This window comes from Colius striatus, chromosome 6, assembly GCF_028858725.1.
Source record: "Colius striatus isolate bColStr4 chromosome 6, bColStr4.1.hap1, whole genome shotgun sequence".
Taxonomy (NCBI): Eukaryota; Metazoa; Chordata; class Aves; order Coliiformes; family Coliidae; genus Colius; species Colius striatus.
The window spans coordinates 4,525,584-4,547,833 of NC_084764.1; the positions used below are offsets into that span (position 1 = coordinate 4,525,584).

The following is a 22,250-nucleotide window of genomic DNA, read 5'->3' on the forward strand; positions in this document are numbered from 1 at the left end:
ACAGAAAAAAATGTCACCCCACCCTCCTGACACCCACCCTTTAGGTACTTATAAGTGTTGAGGAGGTTCCCCCTCAGTTTCCTCTCCAGCCCCAGTTCCTGCAGCCTTTCTTCATAAGGTAGATGTTTCAGTTCCCTGATGATCTTAGTAGCCCTGCTCTGGCCTCTCTCCAGCAGTTCCCTGTCCCTCTTGTGCTGGGGAGCCCAGAACTGGACACAGGACTCCAGATGAGGCCTCAGCAGGGCAGAACAGAGGGGGAGCAGAACCTCCCTCCACCTGCTGCCCACACTCTCCTTGATGCCCCCAGGCTGCCATTGGCTTCTTGCCCACGAGGGCACGTTGCTGGCTCATGGTTTGTTATCACCCAGCACTCCCAGGTCTCTCCTGGAGCTGCTCTCCAACAGGTCACCCCCAGCCTGTGCTGCTGCAGGGGGTTGTTCCTCCCCAGCTGCAGGACTCTGCCCTTGCCCTTGTTGAACCTCATGAGGTTCCTCTCTGTCTCTCAGCCTGTGCAGATCTGGCTGCCCAGATACAATAGGGCAGTATCATTAGCCAGGGAGCTGTAAGTGGCCTAAGGTATAAATAAAAGAACAAAGCAGCATGGGGACTCAGTGGAAAGGCTTCCTGTTCCTCTGCAGGGGGGACAGCTGCCTCCTCACAGCTCTGGGGAGGTCCTGCCAGGGTGACCCTCCCTGAGCCACAGAACAAGAACAATAGTGGCAGGAAATCAAGAGAGAGACTGTACCAGGGGCCAGAGAGCAAACTGTGCTGCCAGCAGTGCCTGCAGCCAGAGGGGCTGCGACTGCCAGGGCTGCAGCCCGGCCCCAGCAGCTCTCCAGCTTCACAGGGGGCTCAGCTCAGGTGCACCTGAAAGCCTGTGTCACTCAGGTGAGTGAGTTTTGGGTGCAGGCAGGAGGCAGGGCCATGCTGTGCTGCAGCTGATGCTAAGGCTGCCAGGAAGGCAGGCCCAGGTGTCCTCCACACACTCACCCCAGCATAGAACATTTTATTCCGAAACCGGCTGTTGAACTTCTCTGGGTTGGCCTCTGGGGAAAGAAGGGAAAAAAAAGGTGCAGGTCATTGGCCTGCACATGGAAACATTTCAACATTTCACTTGCCAGCTCTCCCCAGGCACAGCCAGCACCAGCCAGGAGGCAGTCCCCAGCTCTCTCTCCATGCAAGCACTCCTCTTCCCCCTCTGCAGCCTCCACTCGCTCCTTGGGTCTCACCTCCAGCCCTATCACTGGGGGAATCCTCTTGTTCAACTTTCCTGGGGACAGTTTTAAGGGCCCACTTCTGGGTTCCCCCCCTGGACACAGAGCCAGCCCCAGCCCCCTGCCACCCCTTACCTCGAGACTCGTGGAACTCCAGCGTCACCCGTGCGTCAAAGCCGAGGCTGAAGTAGTTGTTAAACACATCCAAGGGGAGCTGAAATGGAAAGGAGGAAGATGGAGGAGGTCTGCCAGTGTGTGGCCACAGCAAAGATGAGGTCAGGCTACAGCAGAGCCATGCATGGTGGTCATGAGGCTGAAGGAAGCTGTTTCTCTTTCCCCCAGGAAAATAATGATGTTGCTAGCCCAGGTGATGGCTCCCAGGGGTGAGATATGCCCCAAGAGGTCACTCTCCCCTCTCAGACACCTGCAATTACACAAGCTTCTGCTGAAGAGACAGCCTCAGAAGGGACTGAGCTTATACTTGTTACAAGCTGTGCTTAAAAACCTGGGGTGCACATTTATTTCTAACCTCTACCAACCTCAACACGACTGATGTGGGTCAGAGCCACAAGGAGAGGAGTGGGACTGGAGCAGGGAGAGGGAAACACCAAACCAAGGCTGTAACCCCTGGTGCTGGGGCTGCCTGATGCAGTGGGAGAAGGGAGGATGCAGAGCCTCAGCACAGGAAGCAAACAGGGAAAGGAGCTGCCTCACCTTGTCAGCAGCTGCCTCATCCTTCTCCTCAGGGCTGGCCTCAGGGTTTGGCTCCACGTGGAGATTCCAGCGATCCAGCTGCACAATGTTCCCATCCTCCACATGAGACAAGATCTTGGACAGAGGCTCATCTGTGTAACCCTGGGGAGGGGAAGGATTCAGTGAGTCTCCTGCCTGTTGTCTCTCCCACAGATGCACCTGAGATGGTGGGGTTTGGGAAGATAACCCAGAGCAAAAGGTGTGGGAAGGATTGATTCGACTTATGTATTGGCCTGTATTTAGGGAAAGCCAAAACACCCAGCCCATGTAAATCCCCACCCCTGACTCCTGTGCCTGTCACTTACTCCACCCCAGTTCAGTGTCCTGGCCAAGTCATTCCCTGTCCCCAAAGGCAGGATGGCCACAGGAGGAGGTGGGTTGAGGCGTAGCTGGTCCAGAATGGAGAGTATCCAGCCCACCTGCTCAAGGAAGAGAGCACAAAGAAACAGTTGGTGATTTCAGGGACTTCAGGTGATTTCAGCCACCACTCAGGCTAGGCACAGCCTTTAGTGCTCCAAATAGAGGCTGCAGGAGATACCAGTCACTCCCTTGAGGCCACTGGGCTCTGAAAGAGTGACAAATGCAGACACATCACAAGTCCCTGGAGCACTGCATGAGGGGACCCACAGCAGCTGGACTATGGATTTCCATACAGTCACAGAGTGGTGGGGCTTTGAAGGGAGCTCCAGAGCTCATCCAGCCCAAGCCCCTGCTAAAGCAGGTTCCCCTCCAGCAGGTCACACAGGAACGTGTCCAGGTGGGTTTGGGAACCTCCAGAGCAGGAGCCTCCACACCCTCCCTGGGCAGCCTGGGCCAGGGCTCCCTCACCTCAGCACCAAGGGAGTTTCTCCTTGTGTTGAAGGGAAACTTTTTGTGTTCCAGCTTGTGATTGTTTTGCCCCATAAGCTCTAGCTTACAGCAAGGAGGGCTGCAGAGGCCTGGGGTGAAGGGCAGGGCAGGCAGGAGGGGGCTGGGGGACTCACCGTGCCATCACCCCCGCACGCCAGGATCCGGAGGTTGTGGACCTTGCGGTACAGCTCCAGCCTGCAGACAAGAGGGAGGGTGAGGAGGGGAGGGAGGGAGGGAGGATGGGGAGAGGAGGCCCTGCCAGCATCACAGAATCTCAAGGGCTGGAAGGGACCTCAAAAGCCCATCCAGTGCAACCCCCCTGCCAGAGCAGGATCACCTAGAGTAGGTCACACAGGAACTCATCCAGGTGGGTTTGGAATGTCCCCAGAGAAGGAGACTCCACAGTCCATCTGGGCAGCCCCTTCCAGGGCTCCCTCACCTCATGTTTCTTTGGAACCTCTTCTGTTCCAGCTTGTACCCATTGCCCCCTGTCCTGTCACTGGACATCCTTGAGAAGAGCCTGGCTAGCCATGCAGCAGCTGCAGGGGTCCCTGCCCTCACACAGCCCTTGGCCTTTACCAAGCCACCTGTGTGTCTCCCTCCCCATCACCCCAGCTGTGGGCAAAGCCACGGTAACTTTGGCTCCAGCAGCTCTTGGGGAGGAAGAGTGATGTGTCTGCAGCCTGTGTACACACAGATGAACCCAAATGCAGCAGGCAGACAACACCCACACAACATGAACTGAACATAATGAACCAGGGCTGGCAATCCCACCCCACAGCAAGTCTCTTGGCCACTAGCCTTAAGGTTATACCAGCTCTCTGTCAGGAAACACTGCCTGACCACAAGGTATCCTAGAGAGGCCTCTCAAAGCAGGAACTCACTGGAGGGCTCTTTGCACAAGGGAGCTATGGAGTATCAGGCTTCTGCAGCCATAGGAAGAGCTCTGGGGAGGAATCTCTGGGGGAAGAGAAAGGTGCTGGCCCCATCAGTACTCACGCCTCCTTGGGTCCACCCTGGCTGAGGTCGAAAACCTGCCGTGGGTTGAGGTACCACATGAAGGATTGGATGATCTTGGCTCCCTATGGAGAGAAGAAAGACTTCAGGTAACAGGGAATTCTCAGTGGATGGCCAAAGAAGGCCAAGACAATATGGTTCTGGGAGGACTCAGGCAAAGCCTGGCCTAAATGGGAACTGGCAGGCAGCAAAGTGGTATTGCAAGGGTTGCTTTGGCTCCTCTGCAGCTGAGGCATCACCAAAGCTATGCTGAGACCTCAGCAGGCGAATGGCAATGCCCTCACACAGACATACCTGATTCCCACCACTCTTGGGGTTCACAAACACCAGCAAGGGCTTCATGAGAGGAGCTGGTGTGGGCTTGATGACAAAGGGTTTCCACCTCCCTTCCTGTAAGAGACACCACAGGCTCTTCAACAAAGCTGGGGGAATGCAGACTTCCTCCTCCAGCTGAGCCCTAACATCACAGAGGTCAGGAGCAGGAGGAAGACAATGTCCCAGCCACTCTGTCAGCCTTATAGCTGGGATTTCCCCTGCCTGCAGGCACCCTCCTTCTTCCTCATCCTCATCCTCAGTACAGACCTAGCAAAACCCTCTTTGTTTCCCAGTCCTGCTCCTCCCTTGTCCCCTCCTCTCTCACCTCGGCCCCCTTTTTGCTGGATTTCCGCTTGAACGATGTCCTCTTCTTCTTCTTGCTAGATTTCAGTGGATTCTAGAGAAGAAAAGAACCCAAAACTCCATGAGGAGCTGCCAGATGAGCAGGAGCAGTGAAAGAGCCACAGGAACTGAGCTGAAGGGACTGACCTGGGGCCGCCGGACCCGCAGAATCCAGGTGGGAGGAACGACGACAGCAGCGTGAGCCCCCAGCGAGCAGGGCTCTTCGATGTGTTGCAGCATGAAACACGACACTTTGCTGTGATACTGGGGAAGGAGAAGACAGAGAGGAAGCTCAAGATGCTCTGTTAGCTGGAGACAGCCACCTTCTCCTCCTCCCAGCTCCCTCATGCCAGTGCACAGAGGGCTGGAGGAAACCACGCAGAAATGTTGTAATGGGAAGGCAAGGAAGAGAAAGTTTGCTGTAGGAGCTGGCAGCTTGCACAGTCCAGCCTCTCCTACTAAGAGGAGCTGTTAAGGGCAGGCCTCAGAGAAGCAATGTGGGGAGTCCAAGCAGAAAGTAGAGGTCATTAGGTGCAGAACAGGCTGCTAAGATGTTCAATGAGGGCTTTGCTCACCGCTTGCTTGCACCAGGAACAGCTGATGGCCACAATCTCTTTACTGTGGAAGGCAAACTTCTGCTGGAAACCCTGTGGAAGGAAAGAGAAGAGGCTTAGGGAATTCCCTCACAGCTTTCTACCATCCAACAGGACTTTCCTACCACTAAGAGAGATGTTAACAAAGGGAGTGTGCCTGTTGGAGCCCTCCAGATCCCTGTCAGACAGCTCCAACCAGCACTACAGCATCAGGGAGGCCACTGTGCTCTGCAGGGGTGTCCTGATTGCTCAAGGAGAACACATCAGGAAACCAGAACCCTCCAGGACTGATTGGGCCCAGGGGGGGAACAACTCTACATTTGAAGCACTTATGTAGCGCTTCACTGTGCAAAACAGGGCATGCATCTTGGTTTTACTCCAAGTTGCTGCTGCCAAACAGGAATGGTGGGATGTCACTAGTCCCCAGCCCTGTTTTTGTCTCTGCTTTGACCTTAGCTTTCCTTCAGGCTGAGGGAATAAAACAGAAGCCACAAAGTAAAGATGCCCTCTCACCTTACCACACTGCCGGCATTTCCCCTCCTGCCGCCTCCGGTGCACCCAGTGATGCCTCACAACAATGGGCTGCAGGGAAAACAAAGACACACACCAAAAAAGGGGGGATGAAAGGCCCAGAGTGTGAAGGAATGAAGGAACAGGCAGGAGGAATGGACCCAGCTCAAGCAGGACCTCTCCTCTTGCAGCAAACCCACTGCTGACGTGCATCAACCCCAACTCTCTGGGAGAAAGGAAAGCCAAAGATTCAGGGGGCAAGGGGCCAAATTAAGGTGCTCAGAGAACAGGGGGACTAAAACCAGAGAAAAAGCAGCAAGCAGGGGAGGGAAACTGCAGACTGACAATCACCCAAAGCAAATCCAACAGAAAGTGGGAGAGCACCAGCCCAGAGAGAGATTTTGGCCACAAATCACATCTCTGTCCCTTAATGACTCTGCCCAGGCATCTTGAGTGCCAGGTGAAAAACGTGCTGGTGGAAGGTGTGGAAATCCCCAGGGAGGCAGAGTTTGTGCCCACAGCAAGAAGGTGGAAGTGCCCACAGCTAAGCAGTTAACCACCTAGCTGGGTGTTCCTCAAGGGGAGCAGCAGCCCTAAAGGCCAGAAGAGCATCTTTCTAAGGAAAGAGGAGCAAAAAGCCTTTGGAGGAACTGAGGACAGGAATGTTTGTGAGAAAAAACAGGAAGGACGAGGGAGAAAAAAATCAGAGAGGTTGGATGGGTGTAAAACAGAGACAGAAGAGTGAGTGGAGGCAGAGAGTTGTCAGCAGAGCCCAAAAAGTAAGTGATGGATAAATAAAGGAGCTGGGCTATGGAAAGAAGGCACAGCGGGAGAAGAAAAGGAAGACAGGAAAGTTTAAAGTGATACTGAAAGTCTCCCCTTCCCAGGTGATACTGGTCTTTGTGAGCAGGCAGCTCTGTGTTTGGGTACCTTTCCCCAGCCACATCTGCTGTCACTGCACAAACATGGTGTGGCAGAGGCAGCCATGCTACTGAAACAGCCAGGGACTGAGCCACCCACATTCCCTCCAGAGCACTGCAGGGGTGGCACTGGCTCCAGAGGCTGGAGGGGAGGCACCAAGGCTGCCAGGAGCTTCAAACCTCTTTAGTGTGAGGGTGAGGGAGCACTGGAAGGGGCTGCACAGATGGGTTGTGGAGGCTCCTTCTCTGGAGACATTCAAACCCACCTGGATGAGCTCCTGTGTGACCTACTCTAGGTGGTGCTGCTCTGGCAGAGGGATGAGCTTTCAAGGTCCCTTCCAACCCCTGAGATTCTGTGATTCCACCAGCACAGCTCAGCAGGCAGGTCCCAGGCCACCACTTACACATTAAAGCATGGGCTAAAGGACTCTGCCAGCACCCCTGCAGGCACCTTCCAGTGCCACCTGCAGTACCCAGCTCAGGGCTGAGGGCAGAAGCAAGCCTGCACTGCTTCCTTCCAAACTGTGGGAGGGCTTGGGGACCTGCTCTTTGCTCTTGGGGATCAGTAAAAGGGGAGAAAAGAACTCTCCCAGAAAACATTGTTTGCAGGTTCCCCCCCAGGCAGACACAGGAGTTTCAGCTCCTCACTCCTCACACGCACTGCTGCCTTGCAAAGAAACATCCCTGGGCCAGCCCCTTGGAGCCAGAGGCAGCAGGTCTCCTGCACTCTGATGCAACATGCTGGCAGCATCCCACAGCTTTGTCACCAAAGTGGAAAGGGGCAGGGGTAGATGAGGGCAGGGTTGGAGGCTCATCTCTCACCTCCCGTACGTTGCGGGATCCCGACTCCCTGAAGGAAGGTTTGCAGCGGAAATTTATCTGTAGGTTGAACACACACGAGAGGAATCAGTAAAACCACCACACCCAAAAGAAACCTGCTGGAGTTTGCTTTACTACAGCACACCCAGAGCCTGTGGAGATAGTTGGGGCTTGCCACAAAACCCCTCACATCTTTCTGTCCCTGAACAATCAGACAGCCCCTCTTTGCAAGGACACATTGCAGCTCCCCAGCCTTCTGGTGGTTCACTACCCAAGAGGAAGGGCTGCCCAGGAAAAGGCTGTTATACAGTTTTGGAGGGCACTGAAGGGCTTAAGAGGCTCTACTCACCTTCTCCAGCTGTTCAATGCAGGGTGTGTGCACAACGATCTTGCAGGCTGCACACTTGCGCCTGGAGAGAGGTTTTTGCTGGAGGATGAGAAAAGGGGAGGATAAACACATGTGAGTAGCAGTGTTCAGAGGCTGAAAAGCTCCCATCACACCTCCTTCACCTGTTTCAGGAGGCAGAACAAGTCCTTTAGGAAAGTTAGACAAGACCTAGACTCCTTACAAGCAAAGGGATGTGCCTAGAACAGACGCTCTGAGGTCTGGGCCAGAGCAGGGAAGTGCTCTCCTGCAGTCCCTGGCCTCTTGTGGCACTGCCCAAGAGCACCAGGGCAGTGGGTCTGGGCTGTAGGGCTCTCACAGTAAGCCCCATGGGTAGGCATTGGATGGCATCAGTGCTCTGTGGCCTGCATCACAAGCAGCACCATCTGCAAGCTGGGAGGAGGACTGCAGCAACCCCGTAAGAGCAGGAGGCAGTGGGTCTGGGTCTCCAGTGCTCACTTGCCTCCTCTACTGAAAAGTCTTGGATTCAGATTGTCCCTTTAAGGGTGTAGGATCCCAACAGCCTCTCCCTGGAATATCATCCTACTGCCTCTGAGTGAGCAGCAGCCCTGCCTCAGGTTCCCTCACTGAGCAGCAGCACTGGCAGAAACTGGGGAGGCAGCACTCCAGCACACAGAGGGAGGAGGGACACAGCCCCCACCTTGGCAGCCCCCAGAGCCCCCTGCATGTCCCCCAACAGCAGCATGGTCTCCCCACATCCACAGCCCTCGCTGGGGAGGCAGGTGACCCCAGGTGACTCACCAGCAGCTTTGCCATACAGTTCTGCTCCCCCACGTAGCAGAAGTCCCCAGAGACATTGGCCTCAAACCAGATGTGCTCCCCATAGACTGCAGTCTCCTGGAAGGCAGAGGACAACATGTTTGTCTGAGGGCAACACCAGACAGGTATCCAAAGCCCTCAAATGCTTTGTGTGAGGGACAAGATAGGGGGCAACACTGCAGGGTGGGAGGTTGGAGCTAGGTATAGGCAGGGAGACAGGATGCACAGAACAACCAAGGCCAACATCTAGACAGAGGAAACCTCTCAAAGCTGCTGCCATAATAACCCACCTGTTGAAAGTGAGAAGGCCCCAGGTAACCTACTCCAAGACCTACTGCCCAGTTGCAGCACCCTGCACAGGGGAGCAGCTTCCACCAGCCCCTGAGAGGAGGCATCAGGGCAAACACAGGGGACTCTCAGGGTGCAGCTTAAAACCTGCTGGGCTTTGCCTGTGAGGGAGCAGGGGCTTGCTCCTGTTGCTTGACCCCCAGCTGCCAGGAGCAGAAGAGGTGGCAGTGGAATAGCTATGCCATCCTCTCAGGAACCACCTGTGCCTGCACAGCCTCTCCTTGCAGCACCAAGGAGCGCTGCCAGCAGCACAGACGCTGGCAATGGCAGAGGCCATAAATGTGTCAAAGCTGAAGTCACCTGGGAAGCCTCAGCCTGGGAAGAGTCTGCTGCTTCTTGGCTGGGAGCTCATTCCATGCACTGCCCAGCCGAACACGCCACAACTTACGCTCCAGTCCACAGTGCTGCGAATCTGCCTCTCCGAGTCGCTCCTCAGGGCTACCGCGGGGTTAGGCTGGGCTACCATGTGCTGGAGGCTGGACTTGGCAATGGCTTTCCTGGAAGACACAGGAGGGTTGGCTATTAGATCACAGGGAGGAATAAGCACAAAGCACATTCTGCCTCTAGGATGGATGGTGAGGCTGGAGCAGAAAGAGCATCCTCAGGACCAAGCAGCTGGAAATGGGGCACTGCCAGCCAAGGAGCTTGTGCAAGGCAGCCCCAAGGGAGGAAGAGGTGCTGGCCAGGTTGCTGCTGGCTCAGTTAAAGACACCCTGTGCCTGCTAAAAGGCACAGCCTGGGCCTGCTGGGTCAAAGGCCTCAGGGATGACAGGTCCACCGCGAACAGTCTGGGATGCTCCAGTGAGCCACGGTGGTGCTGCTGCTTCTGCAGGGACAACTCAGAGCCCTTCAGCCACAGAGGCTCCCTGCAGCTCTCCCATATTAAGGCACCTCAGAGCCTGGAGGGTCTTCAGGAAAGAGCCCAGCTAGCCAGGAAAAGAAGCATCTGTTTGTATGGGGCTAGTGAGCTTCTCCCAGACGTGCTAGGGTAGGGGAAAGGAGCAGCAGAGCCCGGCAGATGGAGAAAGGGTGCATCTCCACCCATAACCAAGCCTACCACCTCCCTCTAGCCCCGGCATGGCAGGAGTGGATGCCTGTAAACCCCAGGGGCTGCACCGGGAGCATCAGAGGCAGCCCTGGAGACGGCTCCAGGGACAACCTCAGCCCCCATCCCCTTCCCACCCTACCTCCCCTCCCCGGGGCACGGGCTGCTCACGACCCCGCCGCCATACATACAGCAGCCGTGGGCTCCAGCCATCCGGGACAGCGTGGCGGGAGGCTCCCAAGCACTCGGGGAGGGCGGCGGAGGGGCAGCCGGCCGCGGCCAGGGCGGCACGGCGCCGGGCCAGCAGCCGCGGGGGGCCCGAGGACAGCGGCCCGGGCTGGGCGGCGTCGCTGGAGCGCCGGCGCTGGCTGAGGCGGCGGTAGCGGCCCGGCAGGCCGTAGCTGGCGCGGCCGTCCGTGCCCTCGGTGGGCAGGCGGTGGGACGAGGCCCGGCGCAGGCAGCGGGGCCGCCGCGCCAGGAGCCCGCTCTGGAGCGGCCGCAGCTGAGGCACCATGGCCAGCCACTTCTCCTCGGCCCAGCGCTCGCGGCGGCACGCCCCGGCTCCCGCCACCTCGGGGGGCTCGGAGCCGTGCGTGCGGGGCGCCTCGTCCCCATCCTCCTCCTCCTCCTCCTCGCCGGTGGGGATGAGGCTGGCCAGGAGGATGGAGGGCCCCAGCAGCTGGGCATCGATGGCCCGCGCCCGGCCCCCGCGCTTGACCTGCACGGCGAACCTGGGGCTGAGGCACGGCGGCGTGGTGCTGGAGCGGCGGCGGCGGGGGCCGGGGCGGCGGGGCAGCCCCAGGCAGGCCAGGGCCGGCAGCGGGACGGCCGCCGAGGCTCGCCGGCGCTGCGCCAGCGTGGCGGACGGCAGCCCTGCCTGCGAGCGCCGCCGGGCCTTGCCCGTGGGCACGGCCACCGCGCTGCCGCGACGCTGCCCCTTCCTCCCAAAGTGACGCCTGAAAAAGGTTTCCATCGGGCCCAGATGGCGGCTGTTGGACACAGAGAGCGGGAGTTAAATAGGCTCCCCCGTGAGCCCCCGGGTCAGGGCAAGGCCACAGCAGGGGATTGAAGGCGAGAGTGGGGTGCTGAGCAGCCCTGGCCACTGCTCCCACTGCTCTTCTGGTGCTGGTCCACCCGGTTTCCCCAAGGGAACGGCTCTGGCTAAGCACCAGCCCCACCAAATTTGCAGCAAATTGAAACTGAAGTCCCTAAAGAGGGAAAGTAAAAGCAGGACTGGCAGATTGGGTAGAAGGTGGGAAAGCTGGAGGCTGGGAGAGCTGGAGTAGTGCAGAGGAGAGAGAGGAAAATCACCCCATCCCTCTGGAGCCAAACGGCCCTCTCTTTGCTTTGCTTTGCCAGGGTTCCCGAGCTTTCCTTGCCCAGCCCTCAAAGCCTGAGGTGTTGCAGCAGGGCTGGAAAGCCCCTGGCCACAGGTGGAAGGTGCTGCAGCAGCTTCAGCTGTTCATGCAAAAGCTGGAGTGGAATGGGCTGAACCTGGCTAGCTCCAGTTCCTCTCCTCCAACTGCTCAACTGAGAGGAGTGATTGGAACTCAACAAAACCACCATGACCCACAGTTTGGTGGGAGCAAACTCCTGGCTCTTCAGATGCTCCCAAGGCAGGTGGCTCTGGCTCCTGGCAGCCTGCAGGCACACACAAGCCAACAATGTCCATGCTGGCCAAGGTTGTTCCCCAACCCATCACGAGGGAACAGGCACAGCACTCAGCACTACATTGAGATTGGCATCAGCCCCCCTTGCTTCTGCCCTTCCTCCCTCCTCATGCTCCAGGTCAGCAATACCAGAGGACCTCCGGGAGAACACCTCATCCCAAACCCCCACTGCCCCAAGGCCCACACTAACAAGCTTCCCCTTTCCCTTGGGAAATGCTAAAGCCTGTTTTCACTTTCAGTTCAGCCAAAGTGCCAGCTCTTTGCAGGGGCATTTCAAGTCCCATCACAGCAAGTAATGCAAGTACCTGGGCAGAGCAGGTTAAGTGTCACATCAGTGAGGCCTGTGCAGCTCTGCAGAGGGCAGAAGCATGTTTTGCCCATCACCCTGCTTCCAGCCTGCTCCTAACAGTGCAGTGCTCCACTCCTGCCCCTTCTCCCATCATCTGCAGGATGATGCACACTAATTTGCATCGTCACCCACAGGTGTTAAACAGTCTGAACAAATCAAACCTGCTAAAGAACCTCAAAAGAGAACACACTGCCTGGGTGTGGAACACTGCAGCTGCCCTGTTCTGTCTGGCTTTAGCTGCTGGGGCACACATGACGCTCAACTACAGCCCAAGTGAGCTGAATCAGAGAATCATTTTGACTGCAAAAGACCTTTAAGATGATGGAGTCCCAGCACTCCCCTCACCCTGCCAAGCCCATCACTAACCCATGGCCCTCAGCACCTCAGCTCCATGGCTTTGGGATCCCTCCAGGGCTGGGCACTCCCCCAGCTCCCTGGGCAGCCTGGCACAGGGGCTGACACCCCTCTCAGGGAAGAAGTTCTGCCTCAGCTCCAATCTCAACCTCCCCTGGGGCAACTCGAGCCCATTTCCTCTTATTCTATCACTTGTTACTTGTGAGAAGAGACCGACCCTCACCTCACTACAGCCTCCTGTCAGGTAGCTGCAGAGAGTGATGATGTCTCCCCTCAGCCTCCTCTTCTCCACACTAAACCCCCACAGCTCCCTCAGGTGCTCCCCATCACACTTGTGCTCCAGCCCCTTCCCCAGCTCCAGTACCTATCTCCAGCCCCTCAGTGTCCTTCTTGTAGTGAGGAGCCCAGAACTGAACCCAGCACTCGAGGTGCAGCCTCAGCAGCACTGAGTCCATTCCCTGGGCCCTGTGATCACACTGTTTTAACACAAGCCAGGATGCCACTGGTAGCCTGGACACATGCTCCCTCTGCCCCAGATATTCCACCAGCATGAAGCTGCTGTAAGCTTTGCTGAGCTGCCTCTATGGGCAGGAAGACCTGTCAACACAGCTTCCTTCCTTTTTGCACCACAGTCTCGTGAAGAAATCCACTAGAACAAGCTTGGCTTGACATTTAACATTTGGGTACTAGCTGATTACAGCTCTTTTTATCTCCAGGGCTGCCTGCAAGTGACACATGGGCTCACGCTCTGGCAAGCAGTAGTGAAGGTTATTACCAGGCAACCATCTGCCAGCCCACAACAGCAGCACGTGGCAGCTCAGATACGATGGGTGAACAGATCTTCAGCTCTCACACCTTCCTTCCAACCTGACCTCCAAATGACATCTTGCAGGTGTGCAGAGCTGCTGTGGATGGAGGGGATGGACAGAGTGCCAGGGGTGCTCAGGGCTGACATGCAGCAGCAGGGCTGTGTGCTGAGCAGCTGAGGTGAGCTGTGTGGGTGAGTGGAGAGAAGCTTGAGAGGAGCCAAGCTCTGGAAGCCCCCTGTTGAACACCAGTGCACTGAGATCCCCTCTGTTTGTCACTGAGATGAGGGGGAGGTTGAGATTGGAGCTGAGGCAGAACTGTTTCCCTGAGAGGGGTGTCAGCCCCTGTGCCAGGCTGCCCAGGGAGCTGGGGGAGTGCCCATCCCTGGAGGGATCCCAAAGCCGTGGTGCTGAGGGCCGTGGGTTAGTGATGGGCTGGGCAGGGTGAGGGGAGGGCTTGGACTCCATGAGCTTCAAGGTCTTTTCCAACCAAAATGATTCTATGATTGTAAGATGAAGAGCACCCTGGCTGCTCTGCAGACTGCATTGCTCAGCTCCCTGGGGTGAGGAGGCTGCATGGAGGCAGCCTGGCACTTGCAGAGTGGGAGGGAAAGGAAGTACTGCTGCACACTGCAGGACAGCAAATCTACTTTAAGGGCAGCTGTGCACTATCATTTCAATCTCCTTCTGTGAATGAGGAAGGAGATGGTAGCTCTGGTCTGCTCATGATCTGCAATCAGAGCTCGAGAGGTGTTTTTCTCTAACCAGACCCCTGAGAGCTCCTCAGCCTCCTATGCTCCCTTCCTGGCATCAGTGGGCAGAGATGCTGCTGCAGCAGGAACACACCCCTGGCTGCTCGAGAGCTGCAAGAGGAGGGGGCTGCTGCAGGAAGCCCCCTGGGCATTCACAGCAAGCTGCAGCCTCTCATTTTGAGGACAGAGCTAACCTTAGTGGCAGGATCTAAATGCTACTGAAATGTCAACCAAGCATCAAAGAGATAAAACTTGCATCCTGCAGCTTCAGTGGACAGAGAGCTTGTGGATCAGTTGCTACAGATATCCTGCTCTCCAGCCAGCCAGCAGCCATCCCTCCTGTGGTGGGGAGAGCTCCAAAACCAGACAGGCTGACTCTGAGGGCAAACACACAGTGCTCCTCAAGGCACAGGCTCTCCCCATGTCAGGAGATGCTTCTTGATACTCAGCTCTACTCCTCTGCTTTGCTTCACTAGCCTCAAGCAAACTCCCATGCACCAGACTGAAGAGGCCCTCTGTGCCCTCAGACACGCAGAGGGATGTTGTGCCATGCATCTGCTCGGCCTCTCCTCTATGTTGTTATGCTCTCTGTCCCTCCAGCAGCCTGGTCTATTCCTGCCAGTACCCAGAAGCAAGAGAGATCCCAGGTTACCTTCAGCCAGTGTCAAATCTGGCACCTTGCTCCTGGCACCAAGGGTGGCAAGAGCACCCTAGTGCAGGTCATGGCACAAACCTGGAGCCCTAGAAAAGCCTGGACTTGACAAACACCATCAGCTCCTCCTGACCTTTCAGCAAACCTCCACTTAGTCGACTGGAAAACATTTTTTCCAACCACAGGGCTACAGCAAGGGAAAGGAGCCCAAGGGTTTGGCCCTGCTCTGTGCCTGTCCTGCTCTGGCTGGCTGTGTCCCTGCACCCTGGCTGGCTGGGAGCTGGCAGTGTGCAAAAGCAGGAGCCCCTTGCACTTTACAAGCTGCCTTCCCCTGGCAAAGACACTTGACTTGCACAGCTCAACCACAGGGAAAGTGTGTTATGAACAGCCAACCTTATGTGACACCAAGATCTCCTGGGCTTCTGCCCCTCTGCCTCCTGCCCACCAGGACAGTGGAGGGATGGAGGGACAAGAGCCTGAGAAACCCATCCAGGGACCTGCTGCTCATCCCCACCCTACTGACAAACCACTGTTTCCATCAGAGGTTCACACACCACCCCCCCTTCAGTGCTGACACTCAATCCTCCCACGTGTGCTGCTGTCCCCACACCACCCCTGCTGTGATCCTGCTCTCCTGTCCTGCTCCCAGCCATCAGGCCCCGACCTCTCCTCCCCCTCAGGCTCCCTGCTCTGATGTGCCAGAAAGAGCAACCTGCACAGAAGAGGGGTGCTCAGGGAGGTGAGCAGGCTGGTCAAGGTGGAGTGCAGCTCTCAGGGCTCTCTGCTTGCAGTGATGCCAGCAATGATCAGCGACTTCCCAAACTGCACAGCTTGTTTCTACCCAAACTTTCCATCCCAGCTGTCATCTCTCCTACAGCAACGAACAAAACAGAGCTCCCCACGCTAGGTCCAGCATGAGCGAGGAGATGTGTCTTCCCCTATGCACAGGGAGGGGTAGAGAGGCTTTGTCTGAGCTAGAAGGCTCTCAGAGCGTGCCCAGGGCTGAGCTGTGGGCTGTGTTCACCTTCTATTTTAGGATTCATTCACTTGATCTACTGCAACAAGTGCCACAGCCCACACAGGCACCTTGCTCCTGAGCTGCAAGAGCATGGCATTCCCAGGGCAAAGGGTGGCCAAGGACATCCTCATCCTTATCTCCCAGAGGAGGAGATTACTGCTGCCACCTTAAGGTTCCCTCTCCAGGCTGCAGAAGGCAGCTTCTGGTCCTCACAGGGCACTCAGAGAGGAAAAGATGCTCATGTAACTCAGAGTGAGCACCAAGGTCAATCCAGAGGACTTCAGACCTCCCTCCTAGTAAGAAAGCAAGGTAAGGGCTAAGAAACTGGCTGGTGGGCACAGGCATGGAGCTGCAGAGGACCTGCTCCCAGCCTTGAGGCCCCTGGACATGCAGCCCCAGCACCCTTCTCTGCAGGGAGCTACACAGAGGCCCCTGCCAGGGCTACTGAGCCTCCAGCTCCCACAGGTATCAAACCTCTTCTCCACAGCGTGGCAAGCAGTGCCAGCCCTGGGGATGTAAATACCCTGACACACCCCAGGCACGAAAGGGAGACAGGATACCTGCACAAGATGGCCAGAGGCAAAACCCAGCCAAGGGGTTTACTTCAGGGGTGAAGAACTTCACAGCACACTCCAGCTGGCAGTGACAGCTCAGCATCACTTCTGACTGCTGGTGCTCTGGGCAGGTCATGGAATCACAGAGTGGTGGGGGTTGGAAGGGAGCTCATCCAGCCCAAGTCCCTGCTAAAGCAGGTTCCCCTCCAGCAGGTCACACAGGAACGTGTCCAGGTAGGTTTGGAAACCTCCAGAGAAGGAGCCTCCACACCCTCCCTGGGCAGCCTGGGCCAGGGCTCCCTCACCTCAACATTGGAACAAGTTTCTCCTTGTGTCTAAGTGGAACTGTTTGTGTTCCAGCTTGTGTCCATCACCCCTTGTCCTGTCACTGGACACAACAAAGGTGCTGCTCCAACCTCCTGACACCCACCCTTTAGCTACTTGCAAGTGCTGATGAGGTTCCCCCTCAGTGTTCTCCAGGCTCAACAGCCCCAGTTCCTGCAGCCTTTCCTCACAACACACATGCTCCAGTCCCCTGATCATCTCAGTAGCCCTCACCACACTGTGCACACTAGGGATGAGATGCAACCACTAACTTTACTCCCACACCATTTTCAGGGTATTCACACTCTGTTGGGAGCTGGGGACCTGGAGGAGATGCAGCCTCTAGGCTGCCTCCTTTGTACACACAAGGCCGGGGGATGGATACAGGGACAGCACCAGCAGCTCCTTGCAGAGGAGGTGTAGGCAAGGCAAAGAAACAAACCACTGTGGCTTTGTTGTGAGGCAACTCCTTCAAGGGGCAATGCCAGGTGGAAGGAACAGCCCAAAGCCACACAGCTACATGAGCTTGGTTCCCAAGGCAATGGCAAAGTGACCATCCATCCCTGCCTCCTGGCTGGCCCTCCACAAGAAAATGCATTCAAGTTTAGTTTGCTGGGAAGAGCAGAGGCTGGGAGGAGAAAGGCCTGAGTTTGTTGGTTTGTAAGAGCTCCCAGCACAACCTGCCTCCCCTCAGGCTCTGCACAATGCCCTGGAGCCACATCCCCTTCACCACCTTCTCAGTGTGAGCCCAAGATGTGCTTGAAGGTTCATCTGCCAGACTAGCTCAGACCCTCCACTTACGCTTCATAAAGTCAAGAGCTTGCCAGCCCTAAGGCTCAGAATAATGTTCCCATTACAACAATGTGATTTCCTTCCCAAAAATCCATGGAAGACAGTGTTTTGTCTTAATTTAAACCCAAGCTGTTTCCTTGGAGGCTCCTGGGCTGACTCGGGGCCTTCATATCCCTTGACAACTTTCCACCATCACAACATTATGAAGTTTATTTGCCACTACAGTAAATAATCTGCCTCCTGGTCATCAAGAAACCTGACAGCCCTGATTTAAACAATCTGTTGCTGTGTTTAGTTGGGGAGCCAAAAGGCAAGACTGAGCCCCAGATTAACCCAGGATGAAAGGCAAAGGGGGAGCAGCCACTAGCGCTGCTGAGGCTGAGGCAGAGCAGGGGTCGGGGGAGAGGCCGCCCATGCAGTTTCTATTTTGGTCCCACCAGCAGGACCAGCGATGCAGGCTGGGAAAGGACTTGGGAGAGTTTCTTCTCTCTGAGTTCCCTCTGCAGAGAGACACACTGTGAATCAAAGTAGAGAGGGGTTTGGTAGGGCATTGCCGAGCCCGGGGGTTTCTTTAGCAGGTTCCCACTGTCCTCCCCAAGGGCTGGGCCCCTCCTTTGGTCTGCACCTCCTGTAGAGGAGGGATGTGCTATTTACAGAGAGACCAGTCCCACAGCCCAGTTGACTGACCCAGACTCCCCAAGCAGCACTGGATTTTCCCCCTGCACATAGGGCCAACAGCGGCACGGTGCTGCCCAGGGCAGCAGCCCCAGGGAGGAGGTGATTAACCTCCACATAAAGCTGGAGTGTGGCAGATGCAGAGCACAAGCAGAGATTCCCAGGGCTGGGGATGTCTTTGGACTTTCCAAAGGCATGCAAAGAAGCTTTGCACTCCCCCAAAAGAAAGCCAAGAGAGCCACAGGCGCTCGGCGACAGGCACAGGTAATGAAGATGGCAGCCACACACCTCCCTCCAGTCCAGGGCAGGGGTGAGGAAAGGCATCCCACTGCCACCAGCACCAGGGGAGATGTTCTGCTTCCCTGAACTATCCCAGGACAAAGCAGCCAGAACGCAGGGCTCCCAGCACGGCACAGGCTGGCAGGACACAGCCCGTGCCACAGGCAGCGGACTGGGCAGCTGGAAACGCACCTCTGGCAGGGCAAACCCCAAAGGGAATGAGACAGCCTGCTTTGTGTCTTTCCCAGAACCCCTGTCTGAGCCCCGAGAGCTCGCTCCAGCCTCCAGGAGCAAGCACAGCTCAGCAGGAGCAAGGCTGAGCGTTTCTGGGCTGACTCTGGGTTCTGCTTCCCCCTGCCTCTGCTCAGCATGATGGGACCCGCTACCTGCTCTGGGCTATACCCACACAACGCAAGGGCTGGTTCTCCTGGTCCCCTCCCATCCCCCACCCGGCACGAATCAAACCAGCAACCCCTGGGGGATGAGGAGGAAGAGGAGAGAAGGGGAGAGCGTGGGGAAATGCCCCCGTGACCTGATCCGGAGCGGTGCGGGGGTCCCTGCGGTGCCCGGGCAGTCGGTGCTGGCAGCAGAATCGGGCCGGCCCTCCCCAGCCAAGTCCTAGTTTGGAGAGTGAGCTCTTGCCTTCTCCCTCCGCCTCCTCCCTCCCTCCCTCCCTCTGCCGCTGCAAACTCTGACAGCGCTCGTTAAAATAACCAACTGCACTTCCTCTCCCAGCGGCTCCGAGGCCGGCTGGTCCCTGGCCAGGGAGGAGGGGACGGGGGGGTGGGACGCTAGAAGGAGAAGGGGTCCCATGCCCCTGGCAGCCAGCTGCCCTCCAAGCAGCCCACTGAGGCCAGGAGAAGCAAGAGGAGGACATACAGGGATGAACCCCCGCCTCCGTGGGACCCGGCTAAAGGGCAGCCAAGCCGCCTGCGTTGATGCACAGGAGGTAACTTGCTCCTGAGTTATGACATTGTCTGGTCCTGGCAGGCTCCACAGACACCTTGAGAGCTTATTTTAGCTCCCTTTGTTGCTGCAAACCCCTCATGGGAGCTCTCGAGGCCAGGCTGGGGACTTCCCCGTCATGCTTCACAGCCACCCGGGTCCCCCGGCTGTCCCCGGGGAGCAGCTCCCCGGTCAAACACAACCCATCTCCCTTTTGGGGTCACCAAATCCCTTCTTGGCTTTGGCCTTTACAGAGAGGAGAGATGGGGGGGGCTCCTGCCAAAGGCCAGCTCTCCCCATGATGCCTGCAAGGTGTGAGTCACCAGCTCTTGGTGTTTTGGTCATTTAGCCAGCGATGGGAGCTGACAGCCAGAGTGAGTCAGCGCTGAGCGGCCAGAGCTGGGACCTCGTCCCTTCACACCCTGCCTCCTCCAGCCTGCTCCTTTCCCCCTGCCTGCATGTCACGGCTAAAATTAGACAGGGAGCTCTTGTCCCGTGTGTGTAGGAGCGTGTGTGTGTGTGCTTGGCCCGTGCCCAGCGCTCCCTGGGGCCTGGAGGAAGGCTGCAGTGAAGCCGTCACAAGAGAAGGCGAGGGGAGGCTGTGGCGGCAGAGCGGCGCAGGCGGCCGGCTGCCTTCCCCGATGGGTATCTTGAAAGCAGGAAACCATCGAGCAGAGGGGAGCCAGGCCCAGAGGCTGAGCTGCCGTCACCCACGGGCTCTGTCACGGCACAAGCAGCGAGTGGCCTCCGCGAGGCGGCGGGAGCCGGAGGTGGGGGAGGACACGGGAGCGAAAGCTCTCCCCCGCCAGAGCTGCCGTGGGGATTGTGTGCGGCCCTTCTCCCACAGAGACAGGCCGACATGCCCAGGCCACGCAGGAGTCATGTTCCCCCCTGCTCAGCCCTCTCTCCCCTCAAACTCGGCAGCTGCTGGAGGGATCTGACCCTTTCCCTGCCCCTACACAGGGTACAAGTGCTTCGCACCTCCCATCCCAGGGCTCTCTGGCAGCTGAGCAGGCCCCAGAACCCTCACAGCTCCAGGGCTGCGACTGCAGGAGGAGCAGAGGCAGCCAAAGGGCCCCAGGAACAGTTCTCAGTCCACTGCAGTTAAGACCCACTTACTGGGACTACACAGGATGTTTTATCAAAGAGGAAATTAAAATCAGGCCATAACTAACCACCCATTCAAAGCAAAGAAGCCCAGTAAGAGATCTGTGCAGCTTCTCCCCAGCACCATCTCCAGCCAAGGGAGTGTCTCTGACTGCCCCATGCCCACCCTGCTCTCCACAGTCTACACACACACAGAGATCCCCACCACAGTTTCATCTCCCTCCCAGGCCAGCAGGACCCAAACCTGCAAATGGAAACAGCCCAAAGGGAAGCTCAGGGTGGACTGGAGCTGGCCCCAGAATCCTTTCCAAGTCAAGCACACCAGCAGGAGATCAGGTTCTCCAAAGCCCCTTCCCTGAGGGCAGTGGGAGAGGGAAGCCCAAGAGCTCTCTCCTTGTTGCTGCCATTCTCCCCCTTCCCCCTGTGACTCACTAAGCCCTCACTCTGCAAATGTGCACACGGGGTGGTGAGGGAGGCCTTGGGGTCCCTCATGCTGCTGCCACCAGTTTCATTCTGCTGTGTTGGAGCAGAAACCACAGCTCCCAGCCTCCCCAGCCCCACGCAGCCCCGAGCAAGGGCTCCCAAACGAGGAGACCTTGGCCCCACACACTTGAACCCACAGCACAACCAGCAGCCCCTGCAGCCAGCCTGCAAGGGGAAACACTGCTCAGCATCCCCTGAGAAACCCAGGCCCTGGAGATCTCCATCCCTCCCCCTCTCCTGGCAAAGCCTGAAGCTAAGACAGGAAAGACACCTCCTGTTTCTGTGTCCCGTGCCTTCATCGTGACCCCGTGACTAAGCAAAGCACATGCCAACTTGCCACCCAAAAGGCATCTGTTGGTTTAACTGTGACCCTGTTACTGATATCAAGTCTAACCTTTGGTTTCACTTTTTCATCCCGTGTCAGAAAGCTGCCAAGTCTTTCCCCCCCACACACACACCCCTCATGTGAGAACTGAAGCGACTCCTTTTAGCAACGTTAAATCTGACACTTCTTTGTCTTGCTAAATGTCAGCTTGTCCCTCTGCTACAAATGAGAGGCCAGAAGGAGAAGCTGATTTTTTTTGCCCTCCTCCACCCTTTTGGTTCTAAATGCCCTCAGCATAACCACCCTTACGTGCTTCCTTTTCTCCTAACATCCCCATGTCTGTCAGCTCACTGACAAGCTCTTTTCCTCCCACCATCCTTCAGATCCCAGGGGAAGAAGGGCTCAGACTAAACCATTCTCCTCCTTCCCAGCTCAGGCTAACGCTGCAGCCCAGGGATGCCTCATTGCATCCTCTGAATTTCTCTGCTCCCACTCCCACAGGGTGACAGCAGAGCCAGGGGGGAGCATCCCAGGCTCCAGGTGTAGAGGTTGGGCAGGTACCGTGTGGCCACATGAGCCCGTGCAGCAGTGAGTGGGCTACCAGCAGGCTGCCACAACAGAAAGCTGGAGCAAGCCCCAGGGAAAGTGCTGGAGCTGTACCTCAGAGCAGCACAGGATGCTGAGGAGGACACATGTCCACTGGTGTTCGACTCACCATGTTGGGGGCTTCTCCAAACCTCATCCACTTCCCCTCTGCAAAGCACAAACCAGCCACACTGCCTCTCACCCCTAACACCTTCAACCACACAACTCCCTGCTCCACGAAGACCATGGAGTAGGGAACCTGGGAACGGGGACTGGTCTCTACCCCCACATCTCCTCAGGCACACTCCTGAGCCCCCAACACCGTGGCTACCCCCACTATTGGCTCCCACACAGCAACTCTGCCCCAGCAGCCACGGCTGCCTCCCAGGCTCTGGCTTGCCACCACATCTGGCAGCCACTTGGCTAAACCACCCTCTCAGCATTGTCACCTTAGGTCTTTGCAGCGTTTAGCACGCACAGGCTGCTGAGGCCCTCATGCCCACAAGAGCTAGGACATGGAGGAGGAAGCCCTCAGCTAACCCTCACCCCAAACACCAGCAAAACAGAGGCTGCCACGTTAGCTGATGAAAGTCCATCAGCGAGCTGCCCTCTAGGACAAGGTTAGTGACACAGGCAGCAGACAGGCAGCCTGGCTCTCGGTGGCCTTGGTTAGTGCAGACACGAGAGGGT

General features: G+C 57.2%; 1 protein-coding gene across 1 annotated transcript in view; it reads right to left on the reverse strand.

The window, feature by feature from the left end:
- DGKZ (diacylglycerol kinase zeta) overlaps positions 1–22,250 on the reverse strand; it is a 45,696-nt gene that overhangs the window by 15,464 nt on the left and 7,982 nt on the right. The window contains exons 3-17 of the mRNA XM_061997926.1: positions 9,234–9,342; positions 8,480–8,575; positions 7,682–7,759; positions 7,336–7,392; positions 5,597–5,665; positions 5,066–5,137; positions 4,638–4,754; positions 4,474–4,545; positions 4,128–4,223; positions 3,816–3,898; positions 2,951–3,011; positions 2,273–2,386; positions 1,929–2,069; positions 1,350–1,428; positions 991–1,046 (exon numbers count right to left, since the gene is read on the reverse strand). Coding sequence (XP_061853910.1) covers positions 991–1,046; positions 1,350–1,428; positions 1,929–2,069; positions 2,273–2,386; positions 2,951–3,011; positions 3,816–3,898; positions 4,128–4,223; positions 4,474–4,545; positions 4,638–4,754; positions 5,066–5,137; positions 5,597–5,665; positions 7,336–7,392; positions 7,682–7,759; positions 8,480–8,575; positions 9,234–9,342 — 1,300 coding nt within the window. The remainder of the gene's footprint in view (positions 1–990; positions 1,047–1,349; positions 1,429–1,928; positions 2,070–2,272; positions 2,387–2,950; positions 3,012–3,815; positions 3,899–4,127; positions 4,224–4,473; positions 4,546–4,637; positions 4,755–5,065; positions 5,138–5,596; positions 5,666–7,335; positions 7,393–7,681; positions 7,760–8,479; positions 8,576–9,233; positions 9,343–22,250) is intronic.